Source organism: Prionailurus viverrinus, chromosome C1 (genome assembly GCF_022837055.1).
Source record: "Prionailurus viverrinus isolate Anna chromosome C1, UM_Priviv_1.0, whole genome shotgun sequence".
NCBI classification, from domain to species: domain Eukaryota; kingdom Metazoa; phylum Chordata; class Mammalia; order Carnivora; family Felidae; genus Prionailurus; species Prionailurus viverrinus.
Genome location: NC_062568.1, coordinates 99,854,257 through 99,879,676, shown reverse-complemented (window position 1 = coordinate 99,879,676; position 25,420 = coordinate 99,854,257). Strand labels below are relative to the sequence as shown.

General features: G+C 54.6%; 1 protein-coding gene across 3 annotated transcripts in view; it reads right to left on the bottom strand.

The window, feature by feature from the left end:
* The window catches only part of GLI2 (GLI family zinc finger 2), a 259,960-nt gene that overhangs the window by 6,253 nt on the left and 228,287 nt on the right, over nucleotides 1–25,420 (bottom strand). For all 3 annotated transcript variants that reach the window (XM_047873107.1, XM_047873108.1, XM_047873109.1), the window contains 7 exons: nucleotides 19,716–19,917; nucleotides 17,939–18,152; nucleotides 16,591–16,713; nucleotides 12,800–12,934; nucleotides 8,837–8,986; nucleotides 2,755–2,919; nucleotides 1,218–1,499 (listed from right to left, as the gene is read on the bottom strand). In XM_047873107.1, coding sequence (XP_047729063.1) covers nucleotides 1,218–1,499; nucleotides 2,755–2,919; nucleotides 8,837–8,986; nucleotides 12,800–12,934; nucleotides 16,591–16,713; nucleotides 17,939–18,152; nucleotides 19,716–19,917 — 1,271 coding nt within the window. The remainder of the gene's footprint in view (nucleotides 1–1,217; nucleotides 1,500–2,754; nucleotides 2,920–8,836; nucleotides 8,987–12,799; nucleotides 12,935–16,590; nucleotides 16,714–17,938; nucleotides 18,153–19,715; nucleotides 19,918–25,420) is intronic.

Genomic DNA, 25,420 nt, shown 5'->3' with positions numbered 1-25,420 from the left:
TGCATGAAGATGACCTCAAGGAGGGTACTTAATGTGCCCAACGACAGGGAGGTGCCGTATGATGTAGCAAGGAATGGCGGAGGCCCGCTCACCTGCTGCTTTCTCAACAGGCCAGACGCAGGTTGTTGGAAAAGGCAAGGAAGACCAGGGAAGGTGGACCTCCTGGATGCAGGCCCTTGCCCGAACGGCCACCCCAAACTAGCCGATGCGGAGTGGGGCAGAGAGCTCATAGCCCACGTGTACAATGCAGGACTCCATAGAGCCTGAGCTACCTTCCCTGGGACTTGGGATCTGAGCCCGGCCGAGGCTCACTTCAGATGTAGCACCTCTGGGCTCATTCCTAGGCCAACAGCCCCCAAATTCCAGATTTTTCCTTGGGAAGCTACACTGCTCCCTTCTGCCCACAGCACGACCCCCATTTTTCACGTTGGCATTCAAGATCCATTGTCAGCTGGTCCCTCCCTCCTCTGTGGCCTGAACTCACACCCCCACTCGGCCCCGTCCCTCCTGGAGGGTGGGCCCCACGGTTTGCTCCTATACCTGCCAGCTTGACTCCTGCTGCCAGCCCCTATCTGTCCCCAGGGTTCCACTTGCAGTGCTTGGTGTCTACCTGTCCAAGCCCACCTTGCCAGGCTCTTGAGGGGCCTGGACCGACAAGTCAGTCCATGCCTAGGCATCAGCCCTGGACAAGCACCCCAGCCCGCCCGCATCGCGCCAGCCCGCCCGCACCCCCACCGGGCTTCTCTGCTCACCTCAGTACCGTCTATCCTTAGGGGAGGTACAGTCGAGAAAAAGAGGTGGAGACAAAGAACAGGTGGTTAGAACAAAAGGAGTGGAGGCCACGGGGGCAAGGACGCAGAGACAGGACAGAAGGGAGGGGACCGACCGTGGCGCAAATGGTGCCGGTCGGCAAGGCAGACCCCAGGAACCGCCCGCAGAATGACCACTTGGGGGGCAGGCATCCCCGCTGCCCGTGGCCCTGCCCAGCAGCATGGGACGTGGCACAAGACAGGTTCTACGAGAGGCCCAAGGTAGTGAAGGGAGGAAAAGTTGAGCTGGAGAGAGGAGGATGTACGTCATCGTGCACTTAGAGCGGGGGACCCCGACGCAGACCCCACGCGGCAGCTGGGGCTCTGGGCCCTCGTGCTGCTGGGCCGGACCTCCTGGGGGTGGGTGGGAGGCATGGACTGGGGCCTCCACTGCCCAGCTCTGCTTACCCCGGAGCTCTCGGTCTTGATGGCTTTGATGTGCAGGCAGTCTTCCACGGCCTGGCTGGTGCTGCTGGCCTCGGCACTCTCCTCCGAGCCCCGGCCCCCGGGCTCGGCACTGGCCTCGTGGTCCCCGTTCTCCTTGAGCAGCGGGGCGCGGAGGTGCACGTCGTTACGCTGCTTCTTGGTGACGTGAGCATCTGGGCCGTGCACCGTCTTCACATGCTTCCGGAGAGAGCTGGGGTCCGTGTATCGCTTGGTGCAGCCTGGGATCTTGCAGATGTAGGGTTTCTGGGAAGAGAAGGAGGCCTGTGTTATGCATGGGACGTAAAGCAGACTGTGAGAGGGAGCGCTCCCCAGTCTCCCGAAGCCATGTCATGTCCTTCGGCAGAGCCCGGCCGGCAGTCGGAAGGTGCTTGAGCTAATCTACAGCCAGTGTGCCCGGAGGGAGCCACGCCAGCCCCGGGCCTGCAGGAGCGTGGCCCCTCTGGTCTCATCTGCCGTCTTTTCATGCGGGTAAGCACATGGTTGAGGAAGCCCTCATCACTAGCTAGGGACCCAGATCAGAGACAACGGAAGGAGTGGGGACACAGAGCGTGGTGGGACTGCTGCCTCCCCTGTCATCAGGGCACTGGGATGTTTTCGTGTTGCTCTGTTACACCTGCGAGACAGCATTTAACACCCCGGTCTCTCTGGTGAGGAAAGTCAGGTTCACAGAGGCAAAGAAACGGACTCGAAGTCACTTAGGAACAGGACGAAAACCCAGGGTTTCTGAACCTCAGTCCTGAGCTCACACACACACGCACACCTATATACCCCACACCCGCGTGTAGACACTCCCCCATACCCACACACACACACGTACACACATGCTCACACATGTCCGTGCAGACCCACACTCAAACACACACGCACACACATATGCACATGTACATAAACATCCACACGCACACACATCCTACAAATCCACGTCCACAAAAGACCCACATAATACACGCACGCACGCACACACACACACACGCACACACCCGTCGCCGAGGCGAGCTGTTGTCTGCAGAGGCCCTACGGGGTTTAGATTGCTTTGGGAATTCCTCTGATTTCTTGCAAGCGTTGGAGGAAATCCCTTTGGGGTCCAAAATGTATCTAAGCTTTTAGAAATGTTCCTTCCCGAGTCTACCTGAGCAAAAGCAGTTGGGCGGCTGGGCTCGGACTGGGAGGCAGTACGGCAGACTGCTCTCCCTGGGCTCTCTCAGCCCTGCCAGGGGCTCTGGCTAGCTGGGGAGACAAAGGCCGCCCTGTGCCCCATCCGTAGGGGGCTGACAGCTACGGCAGGTCAGACGGCATTAGCCGTGACAGCACAGTCGGTGCCAGCTGCCCAGGGGCCTGCCGACGTGTGCTGAGCTCAGACCGCAGGTCGGGGAGGAGGGGAGGGGCATCAGGCACCTGGCCACCACCTGATGGCCTACAGAAGTCTAGAAGGCACGCATCTACTCGAGTGTCAGCGGGGCCCCACGCACACGTGCCATGCACACCCTGGCCGGCGTACCTCGTTGGAGTGGGTGCGGTTCTGGTGCTTGGCGCGGTCTGAGGCGTTGGAGAAGGCCTTGTTGCAACCCTCGTGCTCACACACATATGGTTTCTCCCCAGTGTGGGACCGCAGGTGCGTCTTCAGGTTCTCCAGGCGGGAGTAGGCCTTTGAGCAGCCCTCGAACTGGGAAGAGGTGGGTTGGGTCAGCGAGGGGTGCCCCAGATCCAACGTAGGGCTGGCCCACTGCCTCCTCCCCAGGCCCCCTCATCTGCTGTACCCACCCCCCCCCCCCGGGGCACCCAGGAGTACGCATTTTAACAGAAATATCCACCTTGCTTTCAGATTCTAAGATGACATCGGGCCACTGGAGAAAACTCGGAAAAGACGGAAAAGTGCAAAAAGAGAAAGGAAAGGACATGCCCGAGGACAACCACTGCCACCATGGAAATAGGTCTCTTTCTGGGGACTTTGTGGCTCATCCCCGGTTTTTGTTTTTAAGTTTCTTTATTTATTTTGAGAGAGAGAGTGGGAGAGAGTGAGAGCGTGGGGGAGGGGAGGGAGAAAGAGAGAGAATCGGAAACAGATGCCACACTGTCAGCACAGAGTCCAGTGAGGGGCTCCAACTCACTAACTGTGAGATCACGACCCGAGCGGAAGTCAAGAGTTGGATGTTTAACCAACTGAGCCACCCAGGCGTCCCCATCCCCATGTTTTTATTTATTTATTTATTTATTTATTTATTTATTTATTATTATTTTTATTTTGAGAGAGAGAGACAGAGAGAATGGGAGAGGGTCAGAGAGAGAGAATCCCAAGCAGGTTCTGTGATGTCAGCGCAGAGCCCAGTGCAGGGGTCAGTCTCACAAACCATGAGATTATGACCTGAGCCGAAATCGAGTTGCATGCTTAACTGACTGAGCCACCCAGGCAGCCCTTATCCCCACGTTTTTTTTTGTTTTTTTTTTTTTAATTTTTTTTCAACGTTTATTTATTTTTGGGACAGAGAGAGACAGAGCCTGAACGGGGGAGGGGCAGAGAAAGAGGGAGACACAGAATCTGAAACAGGCTCCAGGCTCTGAGCCGTCAGCCCAGAGCCTGACGCGGGGCTCGAACTCACGGACCGCGAGATCGTGACCTGGCTGAAGTCGGACGCTTAACCGACTGCGCCACCCAGGCGCCCCCCCCCCCACCACGTTTTAAAGCCAAACTGGGAACACATCAAGTATTTAGTTACATACTCCATTTGTTAAAATCAACGACACATGGTGAGAATCATCCCATATCATTAACAACTCTTCGGAATGTTATTTTAAACTGTTTCCAGGGGCACCAAAGCTCTAACCCCCGGTCAGAACTTTGGTGTGCATTAAAATGTGCTGAGAATGAAATCCAGTTTTCTCCGTGTCCTTGAGTGAGCTGGCCGCCCTCACACTTGCTATGGCCATGCTGGTCCCCATTCAGTTCCTTGACCCCACCAAGTTCTTCCCAGCACGGGGCCTTTGCACGCACTGTCCCCCTCTGGCTGCAACCTCACCCCGGCCCTGGCCTGGCTCACTCCCTCTCAATCTCTTAGGTCATTTCCTCTGAGAGCATTTCTCTGATATTCTTTTTTTTTTTTTTTTAATTTTTTTTCAACGTTTATTTATTTTTGGGACAGAGAGAGACAGAGCATGAACGGGGGAGGGGCAGAGAGAGAGGGAGACACAGAATCGGAAACAGGCTCCAGGCTCTGAGCCATCAGCCCAGAGCCTGACGCGGGGCTCGAACCCACGGACCCGAGATTGTGACCTGGCTGAAGTCGGACGCCTAACTGACTGTGCCACCCAGGGCCCCTGATATTCTTAATCGTAACACTACCGTTTTCCCTTTATACTGCCTACCACAATTTATAATTATCTTCACCATTTTATTATCTGGCCTTCCCACCAGGATGCAAGCTGGAAGAGAGCAGGTATCATCTAGAGCTTGTTCATTTTTGTGTTCCTAGTATTTAGTGTCTATGAAAAAATCCATTTTCAGCACTCAAGAAACATTAAAAGAATTTTTTTTTTTGTATCCGTTTATTCATCTTTGAGAGACAGAGCATGAGCAGGGAAGAGGCAGAGAGAGAGACACACAGAATCGGAAGCAGGCTCCAGGTTCTGAGGTGTCAGCACAGAGCCCGACGCAGGGCTCGAACTCACGAACCGCGAGATCATGACCTGAGCTTCCGAAGTCGGACGCTCAACCGACTGAACCACCCAGGCGCCCCAAGAAACATTTTTTTTTCAATATATGAAGTTTATTGTCAAATTGGTTTCCATACAACACCCACCAAGAAACATTTTTGAAAAGGAAGGAAGGAGGGAGCACGAGAGTGTGACTGAGATGGAGGGAGGGAGGGAAGGAGGAAGGAGGGACGGATCATCGTGGGGGGCTCTGCACCTATTTCCAAGATACTGCAATAGCATCTACTGTGCCTATGAAAACTGCCCTCAGCATGACACGGAAACCCCAGCAGGAACTGTCACACGCTTCACATCCTTGCCTTTATTCCTGACCAGTCTGACTGAGTACATTGGGCTCCAAATGCCTTTGATCTGTTTCTACAACTCACAGCTCATACCACAGGGCTGTGGCGTGCTACCACTTAGCACGTTACGAAAACAACTTGCCGCAAAGGGCCGGGAAGAGCAAAAATAATTTTGCAAAAGGAGGACAAATCTGGAGGACTGACACTTCCCAATGTCAAAATTCACTGCATTACCATCATAAGGGCAGACAGAGGGATCAACGTAATAGAAGAAACGAGAGTTTAGAAATAAACTCCTATATTAGCATCAGGTGATTTTCGACAAAGGGCCATTCAATGGGGAAGGAAGAGTGTCTTCAACAAACGGGATCAGGACAACTGGACAGCCACGTGCAGAAAGAATGAAGTTGGACCCCTACCTCATACCATATACCCAGACTCAAAATACATTAAAGACCTAAAGGGTAGAGGTTCCCTATAAAACTATATACAGATTTATATAAATAAGACTATGCATTTATAAACAATAAAACTCACAGAAGAAAACATAGGGGTAAATCTTTGTGACCTTGGATTAGGCAATGGTTTCTTTGATATGACACCAAAAGCTCAAGCAGTTAAAAAAGTGGACTTCGGGGCGCCTGGGTGGCGCAGTCGGTTGAGCGTCCGACTTCAGCCAGGTCACGATCTCGCGGTCCGTGAATTCGAGCCCCGTGTCGGGCTCTGGGCTGACGGCTCAGAGCCTGGAGCCTGTTTCCGATTCTGTGTCTCCCTCTCTCTCTGCCCCTCCCCCATTCATGCTCTGTCTCTCTCTGTCCCAAAAATAAATAAACGTTGAAAAAAAAATTAAAAAAAAAAAGTGGACTTCATCAAAATTAAAAACTTTGGTGCTTCAAAGGAAACGATCAAGAAAATGAAAAGAAAAACCCCCAGGGGGAGACAATGCTGACAAATCCTATATCTGATGAGGGTTTAGAACTACTGCAACTCAACAGTAGAGACAAATAAACCAGGTTGAAAATGGGCAAAATATGTGAGCAGACATTTCTCCAGAGATGGTATACAAATGATCACTAAGCACATGAAGAGACGCTCAACATCATCAATCATTAAGGAAATGCTAATCACAACCACAGTGAGATGCCCTTTCACATCCGCCAAGATGACTGTCATTAAAAGACAGGTTAGCAAGTGTTGGGAACGACGTGAAGAAATCAGCACCTTCACATATTGCTGGTGGGAATGTAAAACAGCGCAGCCTTTTGGGAAATGGGTCTGGCTGGTACTCTAGGTACATACACAAGAGAATTAAAAACACAGGTCCGCACAAAAACATGTACACTCACGTTCGTAGTTGTACTTGTGCTAACAGCCGAAAAGTGAAAACACTGCAAATATCCATCAACTGATGAATGGATCAAAATACTAGGATCTATCCATACAATGGACAGTCGTTTAGCCATAAAAGGAATGAGGTATTGGGGCGCCTGGGTGGCTCAGTCCGTTAAGCTTTCAACTCTTGGTTTTGGCTCAGGTCACGATCTCACGGTTCTTGGGTTCTAGCCCCACATTGGGCTCCGCGCTGCTGGTGTGGAGCCTGCTTGGAATTCTGTCTCTTTCCCTCTCTCTCTGCCCCTCCCCCACGCTCTCTCTCAAAATAAATAAATAAGCTAAAAAAAAAAAAAAAGAATGAGGCTACAACATGGATGAATCTTGAAAACATGCTGAGTGAGCAAAGCCAGACACAAACACTACCCATTGTATGATTCCATTTTTATGAACTGCCTGGAACAGGCAATTCACAGAGATGGGGAAGTAGATTAGTGGTTGTCAGGGAATGGGGGAGGGGTGGGGAAGAGAATGGGGAGTGACTGCAAACAGGCATGGGGTTTCTTTTTGGGGGTGATGACGATGTTCTGAAATCAGCTAGTGGTGATGGCTGTACAACTTTGTGAACATACTAAAAATCACTGAATTGTATATATATATATATATTTTATTTATTTTTTAATTTTTTTAATTTTTTTTTTTTAACGTTTATTTATTTTTGAGACGGAGAGAGACAGAGCATGAACAGGGGAGGGGCACAGAGACAGGGAGACGCAGAATCTGAAACAGGCTCCAGGCTCTGAGCTGTCAGCACAGAGCCCGACGCGGGGCTCGAACTCACGACCGCGAGATCATGACCTGAGCCGAAGTCGGACGCTTAACCGACCGAGCCACCCAGGCGCCCCTTTATTTATTTTTTTTAATGTTTATTTATTTTTGAGAGATAGAGAGACAGAGACAGAGTGTGAGTGGGGGCGGGGCAGAGAGAGGGAGACACAGAATCCAAAGCAGGCTTCAGGCTCTGAGCTGTCAGCACAGAGCCCGATGTGGGGTTCAAACCCATGGACCGTGCAAGATCATGACCTGAGCCAAAGTCAGACACTGAACCGAGTGAACCACCCAGGCGCCCCTGAATTGTATTATTTTTTTAAAAGGGTGAACTTTATGGCATGTGAATTTTTATCCCAATTAAAAAAAGAAGTTAGCAACAAAGATAGCATGTTTCATTGAATCCTGGCTACCACCTATTTTAAGACAGCCTGATTTCAGGGATATTAAAATATATGATATTATATTAATATTAAATGTCTATCTCAGAATTATGAAATACGGTGATTCACAGAAAGGAGTTCCCAGAGGCTTCAGTTGCAACCACATCAGTACATCACTGGACCAACGGCCTTTTTATTTTTTATTTATTTAAAACATGTTTTTTAATGTTTAGCTTTGGGAGAGAGAGAGAGAGAGAGAGAGGCAGAGAGAGCGAGAGACACAGAATCCCAAGCAGGCTCCAGGCTCTGAGCTGTCAGCACTGAGTCCCACAGGGGGGTCGAACTCACGAACCGGGAGATCATGACCTGAGCCAAAGTCAGAGAGAGGCTTAACCGACTGAGCCCCCCAGGCGTCCCCCTTTGGCTCTTTTAAAGAGGGAGCAACTGTGTGGCAAAAAAAGGTCTCACCAATCATAGTCACAAATTCTGTTCACTCCATAAGGGAAACTGTCTAAAAGGTCTTTGTGTTCATTTTGTTCACTTAAAAGAAATTAAAAAAAAAAAAAAAAAGAAATTCACCCAAAGTGATTTTGCTCAAGCTGTGAAACCACCAGTGAAACTCTTCTCTGTGCAGGGGTGGGGTGTGGGGGGTGGGGGGGGGCAGACCCCAGGGTGCTGCTAAGAGGGCTCCTGTGTATGGGGTCTGCCAGTCGTGTGCACTGTGGGGGTGCAGCCGTACCCCGGGGCCCAGGGTCACACGGACACAGGTAGGGAACACCGGCCCCTCCCCCCCCCCACCCCCACTGCGGTGCGGTACCCCACCCAGGGGGTAAATCAGAGATCTGGGATGGCACACAGGGGCGGAGCCTCAAGAACCCCAGCCCGCCGGAAGGCGCAGGGCAGGAGCGCACAGGACAGACAACATGCTGGAAGGCTGGGTCCCCGTGATGCTGCCCGTGGCCTGTTCAACCCAAGTACACCTGTGGTCAGCCACGTCCAACCCAGCCCCATCACGCGCGAGACGCGGCAGGGAGGAGGGGCCACTCACCGTGCACTTGTGGGGCTTCTCGCCCGTGTGCCGGCGCATGTGCACCACCAGCATGTACTGGGCCTTGAAGGGCTTCTGCTCCCGCGTGCAGGCCTGCCAGCGGCACACGAACTCCTTCTTCTCCCCATGGATGTGCTCGTTGTTGATGTGCTGCGGGAGCAAGCCCATAGGGAGGGGTGAGCCCAGCCACCCACCCCTGCGGACCCCACCTACAAGGCGCAGACGCCCCACCCAGCAAGACCACCCCCTAGGCGCCAGGCCACGCCTCCTCAGGAGTTCTCATTAGCTGCCATTAACCCAAGATCCACTGGGTGATCTCCTTGTGTCGCTGCATTTCCCAATTCTCTGTCCTCAAAGTGACCACCTAGGGGCGCCTGGGTGGCGCAGTCGGTTAAGCGTCCAACTTCAGCCAGGTCACGATCTCGCGGTCCGTGAGTTCGAGCCCCGCGTCGGGCTCTGGGCTGATGGCTCAGAGCCTGGAGCCTGTTTCCGATTCTGTGTCTCCCTCTCTCTCTCTGCCCCTCCCCCGTTCATGCTCTGTCTCTCTCTGTCCCAAAAATAAATAAACGTTGAAAAAAAAAAAAAAATTAAAAAAAAAAAAAAAAAAAGTGACCACCTATGACGGGCAAAGTCATCCCGCTCACCCCAGGCTGGGCTCTAGGCTCCGGTGGTTATGATGATGCTCCTGGGCTGCAAACAGTAGGCACTAAATAACTGTAGTGAGGCAGTCGTGCACTGTGGTTGGTGCACGTGATGCTTCTCCCAAGCTTGCTCCTATTGTCCCAGGAATTCTTAAATACGCTTTTTTATTCCAATGGAAACATCAATGCATCCTCACCTCTGTCTTTGACAGTAACCTGTGAGATGATGGCTCTGCCCCTTTTGGCCAAGGCCCAGATGGTTCTGTGGCCTCTGCAGGGCCCAGGCAGCAAGGGTGGGTGGAGCTCGATGGGGACCCTGACGGTGGGCTCTGGGCGCTGTGTGATGCTGCCCCTGGGACAAAATGCATGGACAGCACGACTGATCTGGAGGTATGGCAAGGGGGAGCCCTGCATCCCAGGGTAGGCGGAGCCAGCAAGCTGCCCTGAGTTGACCCTTTGGATTTTAGTGGTTTGCTTTGATTATTTAACTGAAGGCTGCAGGACTCACTGGAGCAGGGGTATTATTGCCTCTCGGCTTAGGATGTGTGGATATGTGTGGGGCCTCCAGACTTTTATGTCCTTAATCTTTGAGGTGGCTTATTTATCTTGGGGAGTGAAAAAAGGTGGTATAAGTCACTCACACAGTAGTCTGAAAAAGTGTACTGGACCTTGTGTGCTTCCTCTTGCTCTAGGGCTTTTCTCTAAAGGCCATGGGGGAGCCTCCTTGCACCCCCCCCCCCCCCCATCAAGGTCATGTCCTCTCTGTGTGCGGATAGGGCTGGGCTTGCTTCCCCCAAGGGGGACGGGGAGGCTGAGACACTCAGATCTCGGGGGCTTGTTCTCTCTAGCCCCAGTGCCTTTCCCCTCTCTTTTCTTGGCTCGTCTTCCAGCCGTCACTGCCTCCCACACACCACAACCTCCAATGCAGCAGCCATTAGCCACCTATGGCTCTTGAGCCCTTCAAATGTGGCTGGTCCCCCCGGGGATGGGCTGTTTCAAAGATGGAGAATAAAATAATAATAATAAGGATGTAAATAAAATATCCCACTAATTTTCGTTTATATTGATGACACATCAAAATGATAATCTTTCAGATATATTGGGTTAAGTAAAATATATTATTCAAATGAACTTCACCTGTTTCCTTCTACTCTTTTTAAACAGTGTGCTCCCAGGTTCACATAAAATTATGTGCGTGGTGGACATTGGTGGTTGGCAGCGTCTTTCTGCCGGACCGTGCTGCTGCAGGTCTTTGCAACCTCTGGGGCTGTCCGAGAACTGAGCATGCGGGCCCTGGCAGCACCTGACCCGGAGAAGACAGAAAAGCGCCGGGCCCACACGCCCCCGAGAAACAGGCCCGACCATCATGCATACAAATGCCCATGTTGGAACAAGTAAAATCTACAGCGCTTTGAACTTCCAGGGAAATCTTATCATATTAGCCTCACTTTCCATTTTTAAAGCCTCTCAAATGATAAAAATGCTTCCTGACAATGCCTTTCATTTTTTTCTTATTGGTTTACTTAGCAACAAATTGTTAATAATCGACTGGGGGCTCCAGCTCGCCCGTGTGCCTGCCACCATCCATCTTCCCAGGGAGCAGGGAGAGAGTCACAGCCGGCAGAGGGGCTGGCTCTCTTTTCATAGGGGGCTTCTCTTTCCAGGGCCAGGCGGAGGTAATCACCTCTGCCCACAGGGACAGTCCTGGGCACAGGCAGAAGGCTGCAGCTGAAGCCCTGCTTCCCCCGACTGCCTATATCTGAGGAACTCCCTTTCTGCTCTTGGGGGCTGGCTTGCTCACCACTGTGCACACCTCTTATGTCTGCATCTCTGTTCCCCCTCTGCCCACCCCCCCCCCCCCGCCGCCCCACCCGGCCCCTCGTGGTCCCACATGCAGTCCTCTCTCTCTTTCATCTAATCTCCTCTGTCCTACAACTCACAGCCCCAGTGGCCCCTTGTCCATCTCGGAATGGTTTACCCAAAGATGTGGAACAGGTTGAAAAATTATGTTCGAGTTCCAGAAGGGCTTAGGGCAGCCCCATTTCACAGGTGCTATGTCAGCCGCGACAGGTTTGCTGGGAAATTCTGATCTCCTGTGTCCTCACACTTTGGGGGGGGGCGAGGGCACCCCAAAGAAAAGAAACCCTGGGTATTTGAAAGCAACTGGCATGACAGGAGGAAGCAGAGGGAGAGGGCAGTGTCCTAAATGCGGAGCCCACAGAGCTGCGGAGAAGCAAACCCCTTTGGGATGGCTTCAGGATGTGAGCAGTGTGAATCGACCCCATCCAGAAATCTGACCGGCAGGCTGGTGTGGGGTTCATCGGTACAGACTCTCATTCACCAAGGTGTGTGGGTTCGTGGGGGGAGCAGTGTTGGGAGGGTGATTCTTGAAATTAAGCTCTCTTCTGGATGGAGAGGACAGACACCCGCTCAGGGCTGCTGTGGGGAACAGGGAGGAGGGGGCGGGAGGCTAGCTACCATGGATGAAATGCCATCTGCTAAGTGCTTATGTGGGTATCACACTTAACCTTCACAACTTTGTTGGGTAGGCTTCACCCCCATTACGGGAGGAAAAAAACTGGGGCTCATGGAGGTTAAGTCACTTGTTTGGAACCACTTGGTGAGGTGTGGTGCAGCCAGCCTCTGCTCTCCAAACCTCACAGGTTACCTCTCAACTGCCATCATATGGATGCTGCTGTAGAACAGTTTAGAGTGGGGACCAAGGGACATGACATGAGGGGGCACCCAGGTCCCATGGCCTCTCTGGTGTCCTGAGCAGACAGTACCAGGTATTTCTAAGCAGCCCCCTCTTGATAATGGTATCAACACCCCATCTGTTCTTGTGTACATTGGGTCTCTGTGAATGGTCTCCAAGAGGAAATTACTAATTCCTTCCTCCATGGGAGGACCTTCTTTCAGGTTTCAGGGTCTGTGTTTATAGATGCTCGCTGGTTTAACTAATCTTATTTCCCTCTTTGCACTGGCTGCTAGGAAGCTCAGGGGAAAAAAAAGATATTTATGTGAATTATAGCTCAGAGCACATAGCTTTTTTTTTTTAAAATCCATTCCACACCTGGCTTCATTTATTGTTCCTTTCTCCTTAATTTTCTCATTTACTTACTTTTGTTTTAATCTCTTATATTATGTATGTGTTTGTAGGCCCCCTTTTAGAAGCAGGCACGGCCCAGATAAATAATTAGGTCTCCCACTTGCAGAGGATGTGGCCCAGCATCTCCTAGAGCCACCTCCCCCAGCCCTTTCTCCCCCGCAGAGGGCCTGAAGTTCTGTCCACTGGGCGGGCTGCTGGGGCTTAGAGGCTCACGTGCACCAGCTGCTCCTGGGTGTCGTACTCCTTGGTGCAGTCTTCCCAGTGGCAGTTGGTCTCATAGATGATCACTTCGGCCTCCTGCTTACAGTCGTCCCTGTCCAGGTCTTCCTTGAGGTCAGCCAGCTGCTCCTGGGGGAGGAGCAGAGCAACCCACATGAGCCACGTTCAGCCACCGGGCCCTGACGGAAGGTCACTACTGGCCCCGGGCAGTCTATGCCAAGGACCCTGAGCTGGTATGGGTGTGGAGACGCACGCATGCGCATGCACGCACACGTGAGCACACATGCATGCACTTGTACACACACACGAGTGCGTACGTACATGTATGTGCTCAGCCACTTTCTCAGCCACTTTCCTCAGCTAGCTCCCACCCACCCTTCTCCTGTTGCACAGCTGTCCTGGGGCCCCTCCTTCCTCTCCAGTGCTGGCTTGTCATCACCAAAGGGTCCCATCACACTTGGGTCAACCGACTTGGCGAGGAGAACAGGAGAAAGGAGGGCAGTGACTTTCGCTTATGTGGTTTGGTTTCTTCCGGGAGAGCCAGGGTGGACCCGCATGCGATCGCGGTGGGGGCGTTTTCATTTCTAGTCTGCACGGGGTCTGCTCCCGCCTGGAGGCAAGAGGACAGCCAACAGGCATCTGGCCTGGCCCTTCAGACGACTCACTCTCACACTGTCCCCTCCTTCCAGGACACAGAGCACACCCCGATTCGTGCCCAGGGTTACTGGCATGGTCTCCCAGTGCCCATCCTGTCCTCCCCGCCACAGTCCTAAGACGTGGGCATCTGTGTTCTTGCATCACCGCCAGGAAAATGGGTTCAGGGAGAGGCCACCTTGCTCTCTGCAGGGCACTCAGTGAGTGACAGCCCCCATCTGCACTGGCGTCTCCTCATCAGGACAGGGCCCACGTGTGCCCTGTTCAAGGTGGCAAAAGAAAAGCAGGGGACACAGGGGCAAAGGAAAGGCTGGGAGCGAAGGGGGAGGCACAGACGTGCCAGGCTGGGACAAAAGCCACAGGATGTCAAGGATTCCCCGATATCGCACTGGCTGGCTGGGGCAGGCTCAGAGCAAAGCCAGGCAAAGCAGCAGATGTTAGAACGATGGAATGCTTTCCATTTCACACTATCTACAAAACAGCAGGACTATTCTGTTTTTCCCAAGAGCCTCCGGGGGAAACATTTATAGCCCAGATTAAGGGGGCTGACCTCCCCCACAGTCAGAAGCCCCAACCCCTATGGGCTCTAGAGACCACGAAGCGGAGGCTGTAGCTCACTCGTGAGCCTCATTACTGATGCTGAGTCCATTTCTGCAAGTGGGGAAATCTGCCTCGAGGCTCCCCGGGCTGGCGGCAGACTCACGCCCCTGACCGACTTTCCACTGGAGCTGCAAAGCTTCTGTTTGCTTCTCAGAGTACTTTCCAGTGAACGCACTTGCCCTGAAAAGGCAAACGATGATGTGCAGTATCCTAAGCTCACGGGCAGCGCTGGGTCCACATTAAAAGGAAGTGCAGGTGCGCCCCTGCCCTGAACCTTTAGCAATGGGGGAGGTCGGTGGGGCTGTGGCCCCCTACCCCTGCTCTGCACTGTCAGAAAAACTGCAAACAGACTTATTATTTCTGTACGTCCTGCTCATTTGAAAGAAGACTTGAAGGAGCTGCCAGGTGGACATGTGAGCGGAAGACGGCGCGGGGGCAGGGGGTGCGCTCGGGGCCTCCAGATGGGGCTGGGCATCATCCTAGCCCACAGTTTTGAGGGCTTAAGCAGAGCGGGGATTCATTATGCCGCATGCCTGCCAAGGGAAAGCACGCCCATCCACCTTGCAAATGAGACAGGTCACTGAATCAGGACCCTGAGTGACATAGTGACAACCTCTTGTGATAAACAGCTTTCCTTCCTCGGACACATTGGAGGAGCCAGGCCAGGTGGGAAGGAGGGCCCTGTGCTGCCTTTCTGGGTTGGAGGGGCGGGGCAGGGGCTCCCCGGGGCTCCGCGTCTGTCCTCACAGTTCCAGCATGTTTATCTCCCCTGGATATGTGCCGTCGTCATCAATTTCAACGGCCCCCGATGATGGCCGACCTCGTGGAAACCATGCATCATGCGGAGATGCTTTGGCGTCAGCGAGGGGAGAAGAATTTGTCACCAACTCCTCTGTTTGCCTGACAATAACAGGACCCAATATTTCATAAAAATTAAGTGCCCAGAGCATGCCCGATGGTTTACAGGTTTGATAAAGGATGGTCTGACAGATGTAGGGAAGACGGGGGACAGGAGGTCCCCTGCATCCTTGGTGTCAAAGCTGGTGATGCTGTAGTAACAGATGGAGACCATGCCACTGTCAGAGGCCTGGGGGGGGGGGGGCGGGAGGCTCGCCCGGGGGGTCAGCACTCACACCAAGCCCTTCCTTTATGACAGGTCTTGCTGCAAGAGCTGGGACCATCAGCCTGCCGTCTCGGAGCATCTGAATAAGTGGCAGGATCTCTAAAGGGACTGGCACAGGGGTTTCAGTCCCACAACAGACCTGGGCTCTGATTTGCTCCCTCCCTCACCTTCCTGCCAACAATCATCTTCCTTGCCTCCCCTCTGTACCGTGCTTCTCGCTCCCTCAGATGTACATCGAGTCATTAGAAATTCCTACTTCATAGTGACTTTGCATCAGGCCCCGTGCAAACCCTACCGACGTGGGGCCGAGTCAGCCTCGTCTCCCAAATGCAGCCTCTCCAAAGCTTTCAGCGCAGTGCAGGCGACAGGCGACATGAGCCAGGAGCTAGGATGGGCGTCTGGGCACATGCGAGTCCTACTTGCCAGGAGAGTCAGGAAAGGTGGAAGTGGCAGTGAAAGGGGCGAGGTGGGGGGTGGAGTTCTAGGGACGGGGAGCAACTGGACAGGGGCCACAGCCATTCAGAGGACAGGAGTGACTCAGTGTGACTGGGGCTTGTGTGAGGGGCTGGGGTGGATATGGCTGCAGCCCCAGACATCCATCCATCCATCCATCCATCCATCCATCCACTCATCCATCCATCTATCCACTCATCAATCCATCCATCCAACCACTCATCCATCCATCCATCCATCCATCCATCCATCCATCCGTCCATCCACTCATCCATCCATCTATCCACTCATCCATCCATCTATCCACTCATCCATCCATCCATCCATCCACTCATCCATCCATCCATCTATCCATCCATCCGTCCGTCTATCCATCCATCCATCTATCCATCCGTCCATCCATCCATCCACTCATCCATCCATCCACCTATCCATCCATCTATCCATCCATCTCTCCATCCTCCCTCCATCATCCATCCATCCATCCACCTGTCCATCCACTCATCCATCCATCTATCCACTCATCCATCCATCTATCCACTCATCCATCCATCCATTCATCCATCCGTCTGTCCGTCTATCCATCCATCCATCTATCCATCCGTCCATCCATCCATCCACTCATCCATCCATCCATCCATCTATCCATCCATCTCTCCATCCTCCCTCCATCATTCATCCATCCATCCATCCATCCATCCATCCATCTCTCCATCCTCCCTCCATTATCCATCCATCCATCCATCCACTCTTTCATGCAGAACGTGTTTGATGAGCATGTAACGTGCAGGGTGCTGGGCACACAGCTCTGGTCCTCCCTGAGCTCACGGTGTCCCCGCCCTCTCTGGTTCACTCATTCATGCAGGCAGCTGTCCGTTCATCCATTCACCACCAGGGCCAAGGCCCCAGGTCCGCTCACCCAGCTGGAGGACGGCCAGGATAGCCAGTAGGTTACCTGCGTCAGGGTCAGCGGGGAGGCTGGCCGCAGGCCCTCTGCCTCTGTCTTGACCTTGCTGCGCTTATGAATTACGATGGGGTTCACGGTGCTGCTCACAGCCGATTCGCTGTTCTGCTTGTTCTGAGGGAGGGAGCAGGGGAGTCTGTTATGCAGAGGCAGGGTGGGGACATCCCGAGTTCTGTTTGGGCTTTACCTCAGGGATCCTCCCCACGTAGGTTGGGCCAGCACTTCTGTTTGAAGTTTCAGAAGCTGAGTCTCCCAACGTGGTCCTCTGGCTGGGGGGCACAGCCACGAGAGAGCCCAGAGCTCGGCCTTCCAACCCCCCCCCCCCCATCTCCCTGGGAATGGAAAAGAAACCCTCTCTTTGCAAAATGCAGGACACCTTCACTCCTGTTCCAACAGCCTCAGCTTCTCAGCCCTCTGGAGCAGGGGGTCTTGAAGCATGAGAGCAGGAGAACAGGGCCAGGCCAGCCCGGGGAGCAGGAAACAAGAGCCTGGTCACAAGAGCTGATAGCTACTGTCTGGAGGGAGGTACCAGCTGGACACCTGGAGCCCTGGGGTGGAGAGGGAGGGCGTCCTGGAAGAGGGGCTGCTCCAGACAGGGTGGGGTCTTGCCTTCGTCCCAGCACATGCTCACCTCTGGGCTCCGCCCTGCCAGGTGGCTGGCCTGGGAGGTGGCGCAACCTCGAGAACTGTCATCGTGAACGTTAGCCACGATCCGGGTCCCCAAGGGGCTCTGTGCACCCAAGCTCAGGTATGCGCACAATGACCCGATTAGGCAGCAGGCCCCACTCTGTGCATGCATTAGCCCAGCCTGAAAGATGCTTCCAGCGAGTTGGGGTCCAAAACGCAGTCTGGCGGAGTCCACAACTGTGTCCTTCCACGCCCCGATACTGCCTCTAAAACCATTTCCTCATGTGCAAAATGGGGCTTCATTCAGCAAAAAATAATGGCGCTTACTGTGTGCCTGGCACTGTACCAGCACGCCCTGCCACATCGAAGGCCTGCTGGAGAGCTCAAATAAGATGGCCTTTGGTCAACCTAGGCTCTAAGTACCAAGTACATTGTACTCTGTCTGCCAGAGCCTGAATTCTAGGGTTGCTCCGTCTACTCATTATGTTGATAGGCCAGGCGACCACAGAATTTATAGGCCAGGCACTTGCCAGCGAAAGTGAGGGTGTCAGGACCCCGCCCAGGTCTCCTGATCCAGCATCCGGCCCTTCTGATCCCGTGGCCTATTGCCATAAGGCATCCCACCAGCCAGACCCGAGCGGGGAGTCCTTCCACAGGTCCCCGGCAATGATCAGCTCTCGTGGGGCCCGGGGAACCCCGGGGACCCACCTACCTGGGTGGCGTCGCTCAGACAGGTGGCACTGCCGCTGAGCTGGGTGGGCGTAGCATTGATGGAGGCGAGGGACATGGGCTGCTGGGCCAGGAAGGTGGGCGAGGGCTGGATCAAGGGCGGGGTGTGTCCGAAGGCTGAGCCCAGGCCCCTCTGCTGGCTCAGGATCTGCTGGTAGGCCACCGGGTTGATGGGGTGGGGGAAGGTGAAGGCTGGGCTGCAAAGAAGAGCAGGCAAGTCACAGAACGGAGTTGGGGGGGCGGAGGCTGTTTGGTCAAGACTTCCTGCGCAGAGAGGACCCTGCCAGGGATCGGGAGGGGCGTGTTGCTTATCTTGCAGTCAGCATGGCTCTACCTGGCTCAAGAGCCACCACTGTTTGCCATCTCAGGCCTCACGGGCTGTGCTCGCCTGCAGGCCACACCCCATGACCCAGCCTTCACCCCAGGGAGGGGCCAGGCACCATCTCAGGCCTACACCCCAGCCCTTCACCTCTCTGACGCCTGAGAGGCATCCCCGACCATCTGAGCCCACTGGGCCCTGAGGCCGCTTCTGATGCCCGCCTGTCCAGGACACGTGCCCTGGGCCCTGCAGCTCGCATCACCCCCTCTCTTCTTTCACTTCTGCTGCACCTCTAGGTTCTTTTATGCCATCTGCATATGAGCCCTCTCTCCAGAACACGATACTGCGGAAGTAATGCGGACCTCCAAGGCTAAGCCATATAAGACATGTGGCTTGGGTGGCTCGGTCAGTTGAATGTCCAACTCTCGATCTCGGCTCAGGTCATGATCTCAAGGTTCATGGTATGGAGCCCCTCATCGGGGCTTGAGATTCTCTCTCTCTCTCTATCTCTCAAAATAAGTACATAACTTAAAAAGAAAAAGGCATGTGGCTTCCTCCTTGCTCTCTCCTGCATCAGTCACTCGGGGTGGGGGTGGGGGAGCCAGCCGCCACGCCGTGAGGAAGCTCAAGCAGCCTTATAGAGAGACTCTCGTAACGTGAAATAAAGGCAAGTCTTCAGGTGCCTTACAGCCCTGGCCGACACCTTCAGCGCAGGCTCGTGAGACCCAGCGCCAAGCCAGTCTCATTTTCTTGACCCCAAGAAACAGTTCGAGATGGTAAATGCTCGTTGTTGCTTTAAACAGCTAAGGTTCGGAGTAATTTGTTTTGTAAAAAAAGACAGCCAACATCCTTGTCACCACTTCGATCTCTGCACGTCCCAGGGCCAGGCTCTCCTGACATTCCTCACACCTCCTGGCCTCCCTGAGGAGGGTTGCGGGGAGGAAATGAGTTGAGTCAAGGTGGTTGGGTCTGAGTCCTTGGAACAGCCATGGGCTGCACGGTGGAGTGGGGGCGGGGTGGGGACAAGGGCGAATGGTGTGAGGTCTGGGTGTGCCGTGCTGTGACCACAGCAGGAAGCTGGCTGCCTGCTTGGAGACCTGGCATGGCCCAAGTCGGCGTCACAACCTGCGCCACCAATGGCTGTGGCTGCCATAAAACCTTGGGTTTTATGGTTGACTCTTTCGTGCCAGGCCCAGTAAACATACTTTTCACATCAGAGAGTGGGTTTGGGGGATGAGCGGACATAGGAAGACTACTCGAATGTTGGCACGTTGCCGCATCATCGTGGTCGGTGTGGAATTCAGGGAGCGGTTGCAAGCACACCGACTCACAAATGCAACGTGTCCTGTCTTTCTCCATGGGTCAAAAGCATGGGCCCTCCCCCACGTGGCCCCCAGCCCACCTTCTGGGGCTTGGCCGCCCGCATGCCGGCTGGGCTCACCTGAGGGTGCCTGCTGACAGGTGGCCGTAGGAGCCGCTGGCCGCCGAGCTGCTGCGGGAGTTGTTGATGTAGGCCACCAGCGAGTTGGGTGACGTCCGGATCATCCGCTGCAGATCCAGGCTGGCGTCTGACAGCGGGGAGATGGACAGCGCCCGCTTGCGGCTCAGGCGGGGCGTCACCCGTGGGCTGGAGAAGCGCGACACTGTGGGGACAGCCAACCCCAGGCATCACTGTGCTTGTAGGGGAAGGGGGACTGGTGGGGGAGGGACATCGGGAAGAGCCTTTGAGGACGGTGTAATGAGAACCACAGCTGGGGGCTCTTGGGCAAGGGTCCTGGCCTCTCTCCAACTCAGTCTGCTTATCTATAGAATGGGAGGGATCCATGCATGACGTGGTGGGGGTGTGAGAAACACAGGTCAGATGCTTGGGGGAGAGAATATGTCCGCTGAACATAAGTTAGTGCCTTTACTTTAGTTTTGCAGGGAGCGGGGCTGGATTCAGCAAAGCTTAAGGCATAGCAGCTAAGAGTTGAAGAGCTTGGTGGCCACGAGTTGAACCCACCTGTGAAGCTAGCGTGAGGTCGAGAAACAGGCACGGCCAGCGTCCTTCCAGACCCACCCCAAGGGCAGCCACTACCCTGGCTTCTGGAGTTGCCCGAGGCTTCGAGAACCTGTCACCTTAAACACTCTTCATGCACAGGCACGCACCCCAGCCACCACCCCACTGCTCTCTCTGACGGCCCCTCGGATAAGCTCTCATCCCTCACCGGTAAGGAACCGTGGGAAGGAAGACAGCCTGAACCAGAGGGGGGGGCTCCTTGACCCTGGGGTCACACTCTCCCGCCTGGCTCCAGACTGCGCCCCCGCTCCCCAGTCAGGGTTCTGGCTCTCTCCTCTGGACAAACAATGGTCTAGAATAAACGACCTGCCAGTGTCGCCGGGCAACTCCCACATGCTCTGTGTCTGCCCTTTCCAGATCCTCCTTGAGCCCTGGGTTCCTCTCTGTGCAAGGGTCTCCTGGATCTGACCTCTGGGGCTGTGGTGAGGAGTACATTACACAGCAGGGGCACCTAAAGGCTTTGCCATGCCCCTGCATTTCTGGATATCGGCACTGACACCTCTTTCTGTGCCCCTTCGGGGGCCTCCAGGTTCCCTTTGGGCTGGAGGGGTTGCCTGTAGACAGCTCCAGAGGCTATTGGTGCACACCTCTGCTACACGCAGCCTGCCTCCATGCCTGTGCTCAGACGTTCCTGGGCTCGTGATGCCCGCCTTCTTCCCTTCTGTCTGCTCAGAGCTGCTTAGACCCCACAGGTGCTCCTCCTCCAGGGAGGCGGCAGGTTGCCCTGGCTGCAGGGTTGGTGTGTTGGTGCCTTGTTCCCACAGCTGTGGGGGCACTAAGGGCAGGGGTGACAGCCTGGGGATCTCTGAGCCCCCATCCCCAGTGCCGGCCAGCCCCTGAGAAGGTTCGGGGCCTATTTGGCCTGTGTGAGTGCATAGACCCCCCCCAGCTACCAACAGCAGAAGCCTCAGCAGAGCCCCTGCCCACCACCTCATGCCCCCAGCTCCCCTGCTGGGCCCTGGGGGCACCCATGCCCGGCGCTCCTCCGACCCCTCGCCCTTGACTGGCAAACCCGGGAAGCCCCTTTCTTCCTGGGCCACTGGGATAAACAGCCTCTGACGGGAGTTGGCCTGATGTCTTTCCATTGTTACCTCCTTCATGACTGAGTCTGCCCTCAAAGCCCCCTGCAGGTTCCCTTCCTCTCCCCCTCCTCCTATTCCCCCAGCCCACTGCTAGCCTGGGTCATCCCAGGGCCCTTGGCTAATTGCTGTCCCATCCACATTCCTCACTGCAGCCCGAGAGAGCTTTTTAATGTGTAAATTGAATCATGTTCCTGTGCCCCCCTGCCCTAACCTTTCCAAAGCTCCCAGTACTATTAGGAAAAAAGCCCAAATGCTCAGGGTGGCTTTTGCTTGGAGGCCCTGTGGGTGCCCCCTGCCCACCTCTCCAGCTTCATCCTGCCCACCTCCCAGGCTCTGCTCCAGCCACCTCCCAGCCCCCTACTCCTGTCACCTGTCTTCCGGCACAGGGCCTTTGCACATGTCCATTCTTCTGCCTGAAGTGCTCTTCCTTCCTCTCTGTGCTCAGACCTCCACGGGTTATCACTCTCCCAGGGAGAGCACCCTGACATCCTCTGATTGGGAAGTTACCCTCATCCCAAACGGTGGGGGGGGGGGGGTCATGTTGTCAAGTCCGCATGCACCGGTGTGGTTATCTGATTGCTTCTGCCCCTCCCACCTTTATGCATCAGGGACTTGGGTCCTTTCCCCCCGCCGTTATATGCATACACATACACATATGCATCCATTCGGTGGTGAGCCCGCGTGGAAGATGGCAAATGTTGAGCCGGGGGCACAGGTGAGGGACAGCAGAATCACAGCCAGGGCAAGTCAATATTTATGCACTGCCCTGAAGGTGCTGGGTACTGTTCTGAGCACTCCAAGGTATTAAGTTGTTTAATCTTTAAAGTATTCAATAGTGTCAACTGCCCTAGAAGGAAGGAAGTATTACCACTGTCGTTTTATGAATGACAGAGGCCATGCAGCCAGGGGAAGTGCAGAAGTAGACTTGGAAGTCAGGCAGTTGGCCACCAAAGCACTCAGCACACCGCCTCCACCCAGGGTAGAGAGAAGACGCACCTTGCGGGGAAGGATGTGCTTGGAGGTGGGGGCTGGGGCGGTCAGACGCACATACACACCACGTGGGAACACACAGCTGGGCCACACCAAACCCAACACTTAGTGCTTGGAGCACATCACTCAGCCTCCTGAGCCTCTCTTTGCCCATCTGTACAATGGGGGCGGTACAGCTTGGCTTGCAGAGTAATCTCGAGGACACCAGCAAACCACCGGAGTGCTGAAAGCCCAGCAGACCTTCTAAAACGAAACTGAGAATTAACGTCACTTCTTCAGGGGCGAGGAGGACGGCTTTGATGGGCAGGATGAGCGTAAAGCTAATACTGGAGCGAGGGACAGCAAGTCTAGAAAACACAGTTGGGCCACACAGCAGTACGTCTGTCACTACAGCATTCACTCATCTGTCCATTCATCCGGGCTCCTCTAGGCTTCTTTGTTCTTATTTACTGAGTTCACTCCCCGTCGGTCCTCACTTCCAAGGAAAATCAAAGATGCAAACGTGAATCCTCCCAAAGAGTCCTGTCACTTACGAACCGAGTGGCAAATGGAGAGACACGAGGTGGGAGGGACAATCCAACATCCTGTAGACTAAGAAATACACTCATCCTTCTAATGCATGTTCTAAAAAAAGACTTTGCTGCTAATATTTGGATTCCCACCCTCTCACGTGCCCCTAACAAGAGGAAACAGGGCAAATCTGACAGTGATATTCATCTCTGTTATTCCCACCCCTCGAGGGAAATATGTTTATTAATGTGCCTCTTCCCTTGATAAATTACTAAATAGAAAGAAAATCCTGGCACTCATTTCCTGTGGCTTCTCCTGTGATTTATGACCAGGGACTGGCAGAGCTGTTGCGTCCATTCATCTGTGGATGAGCCTGCGCCGATTTCTGTCAGCCGCCGGGGGGGACCGGACACCAGCCTGCCCTCACCCCGGCAGACGCCCCATGCTACCCACTCCTGCTGCCGCTTGCATCTGGATCCTGTTTCAGCCACTACGTCTTTCTTTTGCTCATTCATGTGTTAGTTCATTCACCCATCAGAGCCTTGTCGTGGTGACGGTATGGCAGGCATCGGGCTGGACGCTTTCGGGGATTGCAAGCAAGGTGGGGGGGGGGGAATCCCTCGGCCCTGCCCTCCTGTGAAGCTCACTGTCCAGGTGAGAGAAGAAAATGGTGCCCAGAGCACTGGGCAGGGCTCCTGGGATTACTAGGTAACTCCAGAGTGTTTGGGGACATCGCTGCTTTCCCTGGGGGCAGCCGGGAAGGGCAGGAGGTTTGAGAACGGGCCCCCGGTGCAGGCAGACCATGTTCTGACCCTGCTTGACTGCTCTGATCTGGGCGACTTTGGGTGAGGCTCTGAACCTCCCTGAGCTGCTTCCTCACCTGGAAGATGGGCCAACAGTATCCACCTCTGGTTTGCTATGGGCCTGTGACCAGCATGTCACCCGAGCTCTGGGGGGGGGGGGGGGGGGGTGTCCCAAGGACCCAGGAACCTGGAATGAGGGCGGCAGGAGGAAGCAGGGGCTGGCTCCCCAGGACGTGGGCGGGGCAGGCAGGGCACCAGCAGTGGAGAGAGCTGTGTCCCAGCACCACCTCCCAGGAGGCCTTTCTGTGCCAGATGCTGTCCTGAGCGTGGGACTGGGACACGCCTCCCCTGGCGGTGGCAGGACACAGCCTCGTGGCCTGGCTCGTGGCCCCTGGGTCCTCACCGGTTAGGGAGCATCCCTGCACAGCCCAGCCCCGCCCACATACCTTCTGGACTCACTGAGGAAATGCTCTAAGGAAACCCAACTGGAGGACCTCAACCTGCCCCACACTTAGCCGTCCGCAGCCCCCTCACCCCCTCTTATGGGGGGATTGAAAACACCTGGGCTTTGGAGCCCAGAGGCTTGGGGTTGAGACTGGCCGGGACCATTTCCTAGTTCTGTGATGTAGACAAATTTAGGGCTCAGGCTCAGGGCCTTGGCTTCCTTGCCTGCAAAGTGACTTCGTGTCTGTGCCAGTTCACCGGGTGACCCACATACACCACCTAGCCCGGGTCTGCACACAGCAGTCCTGCCCCTCAGGGAACCTGTGGCCTGCTCTCCTCTGCCTCAGTCTCCCTCCCGTCTGCAGGCTGGGCACGGACTCCCGGCCCGACTGGGGCCTCCGGCAGTCCCTCCAGCGGCTCCTCCTGCCTCTCTGTGGTGTGATCAATGTAATTGGTCTCTGAAAACCCCCTTGGACCCGCAGGCAGCATAAAGAACGGGCGTCAGAACGGAGGTGACATCCAAGTCAAATTAGTGTCAATATGACAATAAAATATACAGCTCGGAGGAAATATGGGCTCTAAACAGACAACATTTCAATCGGAAACATTTCAATCTTCTCAGTGTGGTGGGAGGAGGGGGTGGGTTGTGGCGGCTCCCACACTGCCGTGCAATCACCAATATTCAACAGCATAAAACAAGAACATTCCATTTTAAGGCCCCGGTGACAACCGGTGAATTCCCCGCCCTCCGGAGAACCAGTAGGCAGAGCGATAGCCTTGGACTCCCTGACCGCTGATCTATTACCTCCCAGCGCAGTATCACTTTCCACTCTTCCTGCTATAAATCAGCCTCCTTTAAGAACAAGAGGCAACGGGCCTCCATCGACCACCAGGAGGCTGAGAGGCCCCTGGCCAGGGAGGGACGCGGGAGATGCCCTTTGTCCAGCCTGCAGCCTGGTCCTGGGACCCGGGACCAGGGCAGGGCTTGGATTTTCGCTGCAGCGAGAGCCCCGGCAGAGGCCCCCTCTACCTTCCTGCCTGCCCCACACCACCGTGGGGATCTCCTCGACGCACGCTCAACCCAGATGAGGTTATTTTGGGCTTGACGGAGGCAAGGACACGGACGTCTTCCTCAGAGCATATCTGGTTTCCCATATGAGAAAAAATACAAGGTTCTATTTTAAGGTCTATTTATTTAACCCCAAAAGGTGAATGTATGAAAAATGCAAGGATTATTACACAGAGCCACCCGTGGAAC